This window comes from Trachypithecus francoisi, unplaced genomic scaffold (genome assembly GCF_009764315.1).
Source record: "Trachypithecus francoisi isolate TF-2019V2 unplaced genomic scaffold, Tfra_2.0 Lachesis_group12, whole genome shotgun sequence".
Classification (NCBI taxonomy): Eukaryota; Metazoa; Chordata; class Mammalia; order Primates; family Cercopithecidae; genus Trachypithecus; species Trachypithecus francoisi.
In genome coordinates this window covers 108,591,826-108,605,748 of record NW_022681457.1, presented here as the reverse complement: position 1 = coordinate 108,605,748, position 13,923 = coordinate 108,591,826, and the positions used below count along the sequence as shown (strand labels likewise).

The window sequence follows — 13,923 nt, the reverse complement described above, 5'->3', positions numbered from 1 at the left end:
AATGGCTGCTTTACTAACCTGCTTTTTGTGGATATCAAGTGTATGCTTAACAAACTCAATTTTCCCAACAGCAGGTGGCTTAATGACCGCTAGTAGCACCAGTGGTTTCCTGTTGCTGTATGTAATTTGTTGTCATTGCTATTATGGTATTTATGGCCATTATGATTTATTGAATCATTCTTCTGTTGATGGACACTGGGGGCTTTGAGGAATAGTGTTGCAATGAATATCATTACCTAAGCACAGAATTCTCTAGGACAATAGTTTTTAGAATGTGGTTCATAGACTCCTGGGGATTCTCAAAGATCCTTCAAGAAGAAGTCTGTGAGATCATATCAAGACATGATTTGCCTTTTTCACTGTCTTGACATTTGCACCGATGGTGCCAAAGCAATAGTGGGTGAAGCTGCCGGCGACAGTGCATGAATCCAGGCCGGGCACCAGGCCACCTATCATCACTGTGTGCTTCACCCCTAATCACTCACAGCAAAAACAAACACCACCAGATTCACTTTATATATTTTGTTTTCTTTTGTTTTTAAGACAGAATCTCACTCTGTCGCCCAGGCTGGAATGCAGTGGCATGATCTCGGCTCACTGCAACCTCTGCCTCCCGGGTTCAAGCAGTTCTCCTGCCTCAGCCTCCCGAGTTGCTGGGATTACAGGCACCTGCTACCATGCCCAGCTAATTTTTGTATTTTTGGTAGAGATGGAGTTTCACTATGTTGGCCAGGCTGTTCTTGAATTCCTGACCTCAGGTGATCTGCCCACCTCAGTCTCCCAAAGTGATGGGATTACAGGCATGAGCCCCCGTGCCCAACCTCACCTTATATCCTTGATGAAGCAGTAAGAAGTGTTAATTTTATTAAGCCTTAAACCTTGACTGCATGTCTTTTTGATAGATTTAATATTCTGTGTGATGAGACGGGAAGTGTGCATAAAGCCGTCCTGCTGCACAACAAAGTACAAATGTCCTAAGGGCAAGTGCCTCCCTTCCCACTTTTCTTAATGGAACCATCATTTTTACTTGGAAGAATGACAGAGAACTATGGTCATTTAGACTCAGGAATTTGGCAGACATTTTCTCAAAAATGGATGAAGTGATGTGGCACTTTAAAGCAAACAGCTGGTGGTATTTATTGCCAGGGATAAAATTCAGGCTTCCAAGAACATTAGAATTTCGAAAAATTTGTATTGGCCATCATGACAGCTTCTCAAAATTTTCTTACAAGATTGGTTCATCCAAGTGTGTGGTTTTTTCTGTTTTTTGGAGGATCTCACTCTGTCACTCAGGCTGGAGCGCACTGGCACAGCCTCGGCTCACTGCAGCTCCGACTTCCTGGGCTCAAGTGATCTTGCTGCCTCAGTCTCCTGAGCAGCTGGGACTACAGGCATGCACCACTGGCTAATTTTTAAAAAAATTTTTTTTACTGAGGCAGGCGTATCTGAATTTAGGAGTTCAAGACTAGCCTGGCCAACATGGTGAAACCCCATCTCTATTAAAAATACAAAAAAGCCAGATATGGTGGCACGCACCTGTAATCCCAGCTAGTCGGGAGGCTAAGACAGGAGATTCACTTGAACCCAGGAGGCAGAGGTTGCAGTGAGGCGAGATGGTTTCACTGCACTCTAGCCTGGGTGAGAATGAGACTCTGTCTCAAAAAAAAAAAAAAAAATTTCTGTTTGAGAGACAGGGTCTCACTATGTGACTAGGGTGGTCTTGAACTGCTGACCTCAAGTGGTCCTCCTGCCTGGGCCTTCCAAAGTGCTGGGATTACAGGCGTGAGCCACTGTACCCAGCCTATTCTTTTTTTAATAAGTATAATAAAATACGTTGGCCAGGCACGGTGGCTCATGCCTGTAATCCTAGCACTTTGGGAGGCTGAGGCAGGCAGATCATGAGGTCAGGAGTTTGAGACCAGCCTAGCCAATATAGTGAAACCCTGTCTCTACTAAAAAAAAATACAAAAATTAGCTGGTGTGGTGGTGCGTGCCTGTAGTCCCAGCTATTCAGGAGGCTAAGACAGAAGATTCACTTGAACCCAGGAGGCAGAAGTTGCAGTGAGCCAAGATCGCGCCACTGCACTCCAGCCTGGGCCATACAGTGGGACTTTATCTCAAAAAAAAAAAAAAAAAGGTCATTGTTTGGGAGATCAGTGGACCAATATTCACATACCCTGCATTCAAATGACCAGTGCAGGGTATTATGAAATAATACATGAGTAAAAGATCCATTATAAGTGCAAGGAACGTAGATTTCTTCTTTTTTTTTTTTTTTTTTTTAATTTTTTTCTTTTGTTTTTAATTTTTTTTTAATTCTTGGCAACAGGAAGTCATCTTCTCATTTGTATATGAGCCTTTTGGATGCCCTCATTATGATATGCCTACCTGTTATGTCTTTTTTTTTTGGAGACAGAGTCTTACTCTGGCTCTAAGGCTGGAGTGCAGTGGTGAGATCTCGACTCACTGCAACCTCCACCTCTTGGGTTTGTGATTCTCGTGCCTCAGCCTGCAGAGTAGCTGGGACTGCAGGCACAAGCCACCATACCTGGTGAATTTTTTGTGTGTTTTTAGTAGAGACAGGATTTCACCATGTTGGCCAGGCTGTTCTCAAGCGCCTGACCTCAGATGATCCGCCCGCCTCAGCCTCCCAAAGTGCTGGGATTACTTTGTACCAGGCCTGTCTGTTAAGTCTTTTACCCGTTTTTTAATTAGATTATCTGCCTTTCTGTAATTGATTTGTAGGGGTTATTTATATGTTCATCTCTTTTTTTCCTGTTTTTTCTCATAGTCTTTTATCTGTGTGGCAAATATCTTCACCCATTCTGTCTTGTCTTTTGTTTTGTTTTGTTTTTTTGAGATGGAGTTTCACTCTTGTTGCCCAGGCTAGAGTGCAGTGGCACAATCTCAGCTCACTGCAACCTCTGCTTCCTGGGTTCAAGCGATTCTCCTGCCTTAGTCTCCTGAAAAGCTGGAATACAGTCACACTCCACCACGCCCGGCTAATTTTTGTATTTTTGGTAGCTATGGGGTTTCACCATGTTGGCCAGGCTAGTCTCGAACTCCTGACCTCAGATGATCCACCCGCCTCAGCCTCCCAAAGTGCTGGGATTACAGACGTGCATCACTGCACCTGGCCAACTTTTTCTTATTTTCATGATACCCACATTTTAAAATTATTTATTGACATATAATACACATGCAGAAAGATGCATGAGTCAGAGGTATGAAGCTCAGTGAATTCTCACACAATGAACACATCCATGTGAGCCTCACTTAATCAAGAAACAAAATACTGTCATCAGCCCAGAAGGCCCCTCCCTCCCACTACCTACTTAACTACTTCCCAAAGGTCAGCACTATCCTGGTTTCTAACAGCATAGATTCATCTTTGCATTTTTGAATTTTATCCAAATGGAATAATATAGTGTATATATCTTGTATCTGGTTTCTCTCAGCTTATGTTTTTGAGATTCATACATGTCATTATTTGGACTTTAATATTCATTCTTGTTGTTGAAAATTGGATGGCCAGGCACAGTGGCTCACAGCTATAATACTAGCACTCTGGGTGGTAGAGGCGAGCAGATCATTTGAGCCCAGGAGGTCGAGACCAGCCTGGGCAACATGGCAAAACCTTGTCTCTACAAAAAAATACAAAATTAGCTGGGCGTGGTGGTACACACCTGAAGTCCCAGCTACTTGGGGGGCTGAGACAGGAGAATTGCTTCAGCCCTGGAGGTCAAGGCTGCAGTGAGCCGTGTTCATGCCACTGCACTACAACCTAAGCAACAGAGCAAGATCCTGTCTCAAAAAAAAGAAAAAGAAAGAAAGAAAATTGCATGTAGGAATAAACTACAGTGTGTTTATCCATTCTGTTGTTGACATAGTTTTTCCAGTTTTTTGTTATTTGAATAATGATGCCATGAATATATTCTTGTATTTGATGTCTTTTTGATGAACGTAAGTTCTTTTAATATATTCACTCATATCAATATTTTCCTTTGTGATTGGTTCTTCCTTGTTTCTATTTAAGACATACTTCCCCTACATCAAAATCATGAAGGTATTCTTCTGATAGAGCTTTTAAAAGCTGTATAGCTTTGTGTTTTATATTTAAGTATTTAAAATCATTTGGAAATAATCTTGATATCTGATAGAACAAATCTCACTTTGTTTTTTCGATTTGGGGAAAGGTTTTTTTCCTTCAAAAGCATAATAGCTATTGGTCTTTTGTACTTTTGTATACATTTTAAATTCTGTCAACTTCCATCAAAACAAACCCAAAAAACCTACTGGTGTCTTATTGGGTTTATACTGATTCTTAAGTGGTTTTGGGGAGATTAGAGATAGTATAAAAGGCAAAGCTATGCAGCTTTTAGAGGCTCTGAGAAGAATACCTTCATGATCTTGATATAGGGGAAGTATGTCTTAAAGTGATTCTGTCCTTAGAAAATTAACCTTTCAACCTTTGAATGTGATATATCTGTTTCATTTGTTTAGGTCTTCTGTAATATGTCTTCATAAATTTTATAATTTTCTCTGGAAAGAACGTTTTTGTCAATTTATTTCTAGGTACCTCCTATTTTTTATCCTATTAAAAAGCTTTTTTTCTTATAGTTTATGCTGCAGGAAAAAAAAATTTTTTTAAAGAATGGAGGCCAGGCACGGTGGCTCACCCCTATAATCCTAGCACTTTTGGAGACTGAGGCGGGCGGATTGCCTGAGCCCAGGAGTTCAAGACCAGCCTGAGCAACATGGTGAAACCCTGTCTCTACTAAAATACAAAAAAAAAATTAGCGGGGTGTGGCAGCATGCGCCTGTAGTCCCAGCTACTCCTGAGGCTGAAGCAGGAAGAGTTGCTTGAACCCAAGAGGCGGAGGTTGCAGTGAGCCAAGATCGTGCCACTGCACTCCAGCCTGGCTACAGAGCAAGACTCCGTCTCAAAAAGAAAAGAAAAAAGAGGCTGGGTGCAATGGCTCACGCCTATAATCCCAGCACTTTGGGAGGCCGAGGCAGGTGGATCACGAGGTCAGGAGTTCGAGACCAGCCTGGCCAACATGAAAAAATCCTGTCTCTATTAAAAATACAAAAATTAGCTGGGTGTGGTGGTAGATACCTGTAATCCCAGATCCTCGGAAGGCTGAGGCAGATAATTTTCTTAAACCCGGGAGGCAGAGGTTGCAGTGAGCCGAGATCACGCCACTGCACTCCAGCCTGGGTGACAGAGTGAGACTCCTCTCAAAAAAAAAAAAAAAGAGATAAGCTCACGCCTGTAATCCCAGCACTTTGGGAGGCCGAGTCGGGTAGATCAGGAGTTCAAGGTCAGGAGTTTGAGACCAGCCTTACCACCATGGAGAAACCCAGTCTCTACTAAAACTGCAAAATTAGCTGGGCGTGATGGTGCATGCCTGTAATCCCAGCTACTTGGGAGGCTGAGGCAGGAGAATCACTTGAACCCAGGAGGTAGAGGTTGCGATGAACCACAATCGTACCATTGCACTTCAGCCTGGGCAACAAGAGTGAAACACCATCTCAAAAAAAAAAAAAAAGAATGTAAAGGGAGCCAGGTGCAGGGCTCAAGTGGCTCACCTTATCACTTTTAGAGGCTGAGGCGGGAGCACCACTTGAGCTCAGCAGTTCCAGACCAGCCTGGGCAACATAGTGAGACTTTGTCTTTTTTTATTTATTTAGAAAAAAAAAGGAAAAAAGAATGAAGATAGTATCTTTTTATTGTTTTTTCTGTTTGCTGGTATAAGTAATATAGTTGTTGTTGTTTTTCAGATGGAGTCTTGCTCTGCCGCCCAGGCTGGAGTGCAATGGCCCGATCTCGGCTCACTGCAATCTCCGCCTCCCAGGTTCAATCAATTCTCCTGCCTCAGCCTTCTGAGTAGCTGGGATTACAGGCATGTACCACCATGCCCTTCTAACTTTTGTAATTTTTAGTAGAGGAAGGGTTTCGCCATGTTGGTCTCGAGCACCTGACCTCAGGTGATCTGCCCGCCTCGGCCTCCCACAGTGCTGGGATTACAGGCGTGAGCCACTGTGCCCAGCCTTGATTTTTAAATATAAACTCTGTATCATCCAGCAACCTTGCTAAACTCTTCTATTAACTTAAATAATGTATCTGCACCATCTTTTAGATTGGCTAACTGTACAATCATATCATCTGAGATTAATGACAATTTTACTTCTTTTTTTTCCCAGCCCTCATTTCCTTGCTTTTTCTGACATGACTCCTGACATCTGACATGATGTGGAATAGAAGTGTAGTCATCGGGGGCTGTCCTTGTTCCTGATTTCAAAGACAGGGAAGGCTTTCAGCATTTCCCCAATAAGTGTGTTTGCAGAAGGCTTTTCAAATGTGGAGACCTTTTATCAGGTTGAAGAAGGTCCTTCTACTCCTTGTTGACTCAAAGTTCTAACCACAATTGCTATGATTTTTATGAAATACTTTTTCTACATCCATTAGATTATTCTGATTTTTCTTCTTGAAGCTTCTATATTGTGCTAACCATATTAATTCATTCTCTAATGTTAAACCTAACTTGCATTCATGAAATCCAACACGATTATGATTTCTGTTATGCTTTCAATATATTGCTGGATTCCATTTGCTAACATTTTGCTTAGGACTTTGATATTCATATTCAGAAGTGAGATTGACTTCTAACTTCTCTTTATCGTGATGTGGGACTTTTTCTCTTCTCAGGAAGACTTTATGTAAGATTGTCTTCTTTGAAAGTTTGATTGAAAGCATCTGTAATGCCATCTGGGCCTTAAGCTTTAGGTTTTGGGGTTTCGCTTTAAGGAAAGATTTTTGACTACTGATTAGGTTTTCTGTTTTAACTTCTGCATTGTAGGTAGTGATTCCTTCTTGTCATCTTTGAGAATGATCATTTTGTGCCTTCTCTTTTGTTTTCATGATTGGTTTTACCAGAGGCTTGTCAATTGTATTAGCTTTTTCAAATAGCCAGTTTTGTCTTTGTTAATTCTTCTTATATTAATATATTCATTTCTTGTTTCATTTATTTCTATTTTTAGCTGTATTCCTTTCTACTTTTATATTTTTGCTGTTTTTGACTTCTTGACAGAGATGTTTATTTCATTAACTTCTTTTCTATTATGTTAATTGTAAAATTCCCCTTCAAGTACTACTTTTTCTGTATCTCAGAGTTCTTATAAATAGTATTTTTCATCAGTCATTAAAGTTCAAAATATTTTCGGCCGGGCGCGGTGGCTCAAGCCTGTAATCTCAGCACTTTGGGAGGCCGAGACGGGCGGATCACGAGGTCAGGAGATCGAGACCATCCTGGCTAACACGGTGAAACCCCGTCTCTACTAAAAATACAAAAAACTAGCCGGGTGAGGTGGCGGGCGCCTGTAGTCCCAGCTACTCGGGAGGCTGAGGCAGGAGAATGGCGTAAACCCGGGAGGCGGAGCTTGCAGTGAGCTGAGATCCGGCCACTGCACTCCAGCCTGGGCGACAGAGCGAGACTCCGTCTAAAAAAAAAAAAAAATATTTTCTAATATGTGACAGGCGTTCTTGTTTTGGGTTTTTTTCTTTTCTTTTTTTTTTTTTTTTTTGGTCAGTCTTGCTCTGTCACCCAGGCTGGAGTGTAGTGATGTCATCGTGGCTCACTGAAGCGTTGGCCTCCTACACTCAAGTGATCCCCACCCTTCAACCTCCCAAGTAGCTGGGACTACAGGCACATGCCACCTCGCCCAGCTAACTTTTTTTTTTTCCTTTTTTTTTTTTTTCTTTTTTGAGACAGGGTTTCACTCCTGTTGCCCAGGCTGGTATGCTCTCCCGGGCTCAAGTAGTCCTCCTGCCCTAGCCTCCCGGGTAGCTGGGACTAAGGCCACGCCTGGCTAATTTTTGTACTTTTAGTAGAGACAGGGTTTCACCATGTTGGCCAGGCTGGTCTTGAACTCCTGACCTCAAGTGATCCACCCGCCTTGGCCTCCCAAAGTGCTGGGATTATAGGCATGAGCCACCATGCCCAGCCTTTTGTTTTGTTTGTTTGTTTGTTTGTTTCTTGAGACAGGGTCTCAGCCTGTCACACAGGCTAGAGTGTAGTAGTGTGATCCTAGCTCACTGCAGTCTCTTAAGTCTTGGGCTCAAGCAGTCCTCCCACCTCCACCTCCCAGGTAGCTAGGATTGCAGGCATGCACCACCATGCCTGGCTAATTTTTTTTATTTTTAGTAGAGGCAAGATCTCGTTATGTTGTCCAGGATGGTCTCGATCTCCTAAGCTCAAGCAGTAGTCCTGCTTCGGCCTCCCAAAGTTCTGGGATTATTGGAGTGAGCCACTCTGCCTGGCCTTTTGTTTGTTTGTTTGTTTTTAATTTTTTGTAGAGATGGGGTCTCTCCATGTTGCACAGGCTGGTCTCTAACTCTTGGGTTCAAGGGATCCTCCTGCTTTGGCCTCCCAAAGCACTTGGGTTAGAGGAATGAGCTTCCACACCTGGCCGTGTTTCTTAATTTCCAAACATAAAGGGAAATGTTTACATTTCTGGTTTGCATTTTATATGGAATTCTAGGTTAATTACCTTGTGGTCAGAATACCTGCTGTCAGTGATTTCAGTCCTTTGAAATGTGTGAAAGTTAGCAATAAAATGGTCATACAGTTTTGTAATCTGCCTTTTATACTTTGCAACATTGTTGCTTTGGGATTTATTTTTAATTGCTCAGTTGGCTACAGATCCTGAATGGAAATAATTTTGCCTAAAATTCTAAATGACTTTTTATTTTAGGGTTTTTGTTGTTGTTGTTTTGGGGGTTTTTTGTGTGTGTGTGTGTGTGGTTTTTTTTTTTTTGGTTTTTTTGGTTTTTTGTTGAGATGGAGTCTCGCTCTGTTGCCCAGGCCAGAGTACAGTGGCGTGATCTCGGCTCACTGCAACCTCCGCCTCCCGGGTTCAAGCGATTCTCTTGCCTCAGCCTCCCAAGTAGCTGGGACTACAGACACATGCCACCATGCCTGGCTAATTTCTGTATTTTTAGTAGAGACAAGGTTTCACTCTGTTGGCCAAGCTGTTCTCAAACTCCTGACCTCATGATCTACCCACCTTAGCCTCCCAAAGTTCTAGGATTACAGACGTGAGCCACCACATCCTGCCATGACTGACTTTTTCAATTTGTCAGCATAAAATAGTGAATAAAAATTCTCCAGTGGAAAGTGTACTTGATTTTCCCTTTGACCTGAACTAGCCGCATCAGTGCTTTCAGCCCTGCATTGCTGAAATAGATCACCACATGTTTATTCACTCAAACAGGTCTGTCTTGTTTGGTTATATTACTTTAGCCAAGGTCAGCCACGTTTGTATTAAGCTGGTAAGTAAAGCAAGCCCATCTATTTGCATTGAGAACACTGCATAAAATCTAGCTGATTCTTGGTATTTCTCTAGGCCCGAGGTATGAAGAAGCAAATCATTGACGACTTCATCGCCCAAAACAAGTATCTGTTGGCAGCCAGGCTCACCAGCCAGAAGTTGTTCCACGAACTCTGCCCTGTGAAACGGTCTCACCGACAGAGGAAGTAAGGACTTCAGGCTTTGCCTTTGCTTGTCATTACAATAGAAGGATCATGATTCATTTTACTATAGGGTGGCGAGACATCTGTCCTGTAACAATGAGAACTTATTCTTCATTTAACAAATACTGGGCCGGGTGTGATGGCTCACGCCTGTAATCCCAGCAATTTGGGAGGCCGAGGAGGGCGGATCACCTGAGGTCAGGAGTTTGAGACCAGCCTGACCAACATGGAGAAACCCTGTCTCTACTAAAAATACAAAATTAGCCGGGCGTGGTGGCACATGCCTGTAATCCCAGCTACTAGGGAGGCTGAGGCAGGAGAATCACTTGAACCTGGAAAGCAGAGGTTGCAGTGAGCCGAGATCATGCCATTGCACTCCAGCCTGGGCAACAAGAGCGAAATTTTGTCTCAAAAAAAAAAAAAACAAAACACTGATTAGTGACTGTGATGGTAATCATACTAATATGATGTGTTAGTCCAGGGCACCTTAGCACCAAATTGTCGGATGTGCCAGCCTGTCCTAGTGGTCAGAGAAGATTTCCCTAATATATAACATTTCAGCTGAGACCTGAAGGATGAGCACAGTTTAGCAAGGCGTCTGGGAGAGACTGGGTCACTTTACAGAAGCACAGAATATGGAAGAGTGACTATCCCTACTAAAGCATTCCACACAGGGTGAGTCTTTGGAGGTCTTGGGAAGGAGCAAGGATAACGATTAAACAGTAGGAAAGTATAGAGTATTGAGGAAATGGATTAGTGGGAATCAGGAAGGCAAAGTTACATATATTCAATAAAATATGAAGAGTTACTATAGAAAGTATCTAAAAACTCTAGAAATTTAGGGAATATATTCATTATACCTTCTCGGGTGAATGAATCAGTGGCTTTAAATTTAGGGCTGTTTCATCTGTAAAAGGTATCTGGCTATTGAAGGAAAACATATCAATCACGTTACTTGAAAATATAAAACATAGGCCGGGCGCGGTGGCTCAAGCCTGTAATCCCAGCACTTTGGGAGGCCGAGACGGGCGGATCACAAGGTCAGGAGATCGAGACCATCCTGGCTAACACAGTGAAACCCCGTCTCTACTAAAAATACAAAAACTAGCCGGGCGAGGTGGCGGGTGCCTGTAGTCCCAGCTACTTGGGAGGCTGAGGCAGGAGAATGGCGTAAACCCGGGAGGCGGAGCTTGCAGTGAGCTGAGATCCGGCCACTGCACTCCAGTCCGGGCGATAGAGCGAGACTCCGCCTCACAAAAAAAAAAAAAAAAAAAAAAAAAGAAAATATAAAACATAAATAATTTCCCTGCGTTGGGCTCTTCAGATTCCTTTGTAGTCTTAAGAGCAAAGAAAAAATGACTTAAATATAAAAAAAGAATATCCTGGACTGTAAGGATTGTTGTTTACATAGCCTTCAAAAAATATCCCAAATCCACACGCTTCTCACTTTTTTTAACCACTGCTACCCTGGAACAAACCACCATCGTCTCCCAGTGAGACCCCTCTGGCAGCCTTCTAACTAGTCTCTTTGCTCCATTTGCCAGGCAGGTGTCCACACATCAACCAAGGATGTTTGAAAATGCAAATCAGATCCAGTCACTCTCCATCCTGGGGTCTTTGCACTTGTAGTTCTCTGTACCTGGGATGCTCTGACCCTATTTCCTCTCATAACAATGTCACCTTTTCAGTTGGCATTTCCCTGACCAACCTGTCTGATGGAAAGTGACTTCCACCCACTCTGGCCTCTCTCTGTCCCCTTTTCTTCATTTTTTTTTTTTTTTTTTTTTTTTAAATATATGGTACTAGGCCGGGCGCGGTGGCTCAAGCCTGTAATCCCAGCACTTTGGAGGCCGAGACAGGCGGATCACGAGGTCAGGAGATCGAGACCATCCTGGCGAACACTGTGAAACCCCGTCTCTACTAAAAATACAAAAACTAGCCGGGCGAGGTGGCGGGCGCCTGTAGTCCCAGCTACTCGGGAGGCCGAGGCAGGAGAATGGCGTGAACCCGGGAGGCGGAGCTTGCAGTGAGCTGAGATCCGGCCACTGCACTCCAGCCCCGGCGACAGAGTGAGACTCCGCCTCAAAAAAAAAAAAAATATATATATATATATATATATGGTACTTGTTGATACCTGTCATGATATATCTGTTTTTGTTTGTTCTCTATCTTCCCCGCTGGAATATAAGCTCCATGAGGGCAAGAATATTGTCTATATTACCTGACATATATTAAGTGCTCAGTAAATATTTTTGGGAGAATGAATAGCTAAACTTTGCATTGGAACCTTGCAAAGGAAGCCCTTCAGAATGAGGCTCAGTGGCTTCTGGCCTGAGATAGATTTGACCAGCCCTCCCTATAGTGGAAGAACTAGGACAGATAGTTTCTAAAAGGCTCTGCTGGCCAGGAACAGTGGCTCACGCCTATAATCCCAGCACTTTGGGGGCCCGAGGCAGGCGGATCACTTGAGGTCAGGAGTTGGAGATCAGCCTGGCCAACGTGGTAAAAACCCGTCTCTACTAAAAATACAAAAACTAGTTGGATGAGGTGGTGCACGCCTATAATCCCAGCAACTTGGGAGGCTGAAGCAGGAGAATGGTTTGAACTCAGGAGGCAGAGTTACAGTGAGCTGAGATCACACCACTGCACTCTCCAGCCTGGGCGACAGAGCAAGCCTCCATCTCAAAAAATAAAATAAAAGGCCCTGCTGCATCAGAATTTCAGAGACCAACTCCTTAAAAGAAATTCCTGCCAGGCATGATGTCTCATGCTTATAATTCCAACACTTTAGGAGCCTGAGGTAGGAGGATTGCTTGAGGCCAAGAGTTCAAGACCAGCCTGGGCAATATAAACAAAACTATATATAATTTCATATATTATAGATAAAATTTTAAAATTCGTAAATGTAGTAAAGAAGTTTGGTTTGGGAAAAACATCACAGATTGGGAAAAGAAACCATTTGTTAATAACTTGGAAATCTTCCCTTAGTAGAATGTCAGCTTTGATTGGGCACAGTGTATTCACTTCCGTAAGATGAGCTCCTCGTCGTCTTCACCTTCACTTGCCTTTGTAGGTCCTGGCCCTGCCATCAGGGATTGGTTATAAAGCTTTGTCTTTTTGTTGTGCAGGTACTGTGTGGTTTTACTGACTGCTGAGACTGCCAAGTTGAGCAAACCCTTTGAGGCTTTCCTGTCCTTTGCCCTGGCAAACACACAAGACACAGTGAGATTTGTGCATGTCTACAGCAATCGGCAGCAGGAGTTTGCTGACACCTTACTACCAGCCAGTGAGGCGTTTCAAGGGAAATCAGTGGTGAGCCGCAGAGTCTGTCCTCATCCCAGGCTCTTCACAAGCATGTGGCACCTGATTCTGTTTCCTTCTTCCTTGAGAGTGTTGAATACAGATTCTAGGAAATTGAAACGGAAGCCTGTTTTCAAAGCCTACTCTTTTTTTTTTCTTTTCTTTTTTCGAGATGGAGTCTTGCTCTGTCTTCCAGGCTGGAGTGCAGTGGCGCGATCTCAGCTCACTGCAAGCTCCGGTTCCCGGGTTCACACCAATCTCTTGCCTCAGCCTCCCAAGTAGCTGGGACTACAGGTGCCCCGCCACTACGCCCGGCTAATTTTTTGTATTTTTTAGTAGAGATGGGGTTTCACCATGTTAGCCAGGATGGTCTCGATCTCCTGACCTCGTGATCCGCCCGCCTCGGCCTCCCAAAGTGCTGGGATTACAGGCGTGAGCCACCGTGCCCGGCCAAGCCTACTCTTAAAACAGTTTTTGACCTGGTCCTTTTACACTCTGAATGTCAGCCTCAGGCCCCCACAGAAAGCATCTTTTCTATCAGTAAATGTTAAAGGTCATCAGTCCTTTTCACCAGTTTTTCACCAGGCAAGTCTGGTCTTGCAGCATAGATCCTAGATTTTACAAATCCTCAGGCCACTGGTAATGTCCTCTGGAAATTTCTGCCTCCCTCTGCCTCTTTAACTTCATCCTGATTGATCTCTCCTGCCTTTCTCCTCCATTGTCATCACTCCCTACAGAAAACAAGAAATTTTCCTCTGACTTTTTCATCTTTTTGGCAATCATGGAAAATCTCTCTAAAAAACAAAGGTTTCCATTAATATTAAGTCAAAGATTATAGAGCAAAGTCTATTGAAAAAAAAAAAAGAGCTTTAACTTTTAACAAAAGCTTAGGAACGTCACCATAAAAGTTATTTCTTGGACCAAGCACAGTGGCTCACACCTATAATCCCAGCACTTTGGGAGGCTGAGGTGGGTGGATCACTTGAGGCTAGGAGTTCAAGACCAGCCTAATCAACATGGTGAAACCCCGACTCTACTAAAAATATAAAAATTAGCTAGTCTGGTGCACACCTGTCTGCAGCCCCAG

The 13,923-nt window shown here is 43.4% G+C and overlaps 1 protein-coding gene across 4 annotated transcripts in view; it reads left to right on the top strand.

Moving 5' to 3' along the window:
• DNAJC16 (DnaJ heat shock protein family (Hsp40) member C16) overlaps positions 1–13,923 on the top strand; it is a 50,626-nt gene that overhangs the window by 27,818 nt on the left and 8,885 nt on the right. For all 4 annotated transcript variants that reach the window (XM_033228203.1, XM_033228205.1, XM_033228204.1 and 1 more), the window contains exons 8-9: positions 9,409–9,539; positions 12,665–12,848. In XM_033228203.1, coding sequence (XP_033084094.1) covers positions 9,409–9,539; positions 12,665–12,848 — 315 coding nt within the window. The remainder of the gene's footprint in view (positions 1–9,408; positions 9,540–12,664; positions 12,849–13,923) is intronic.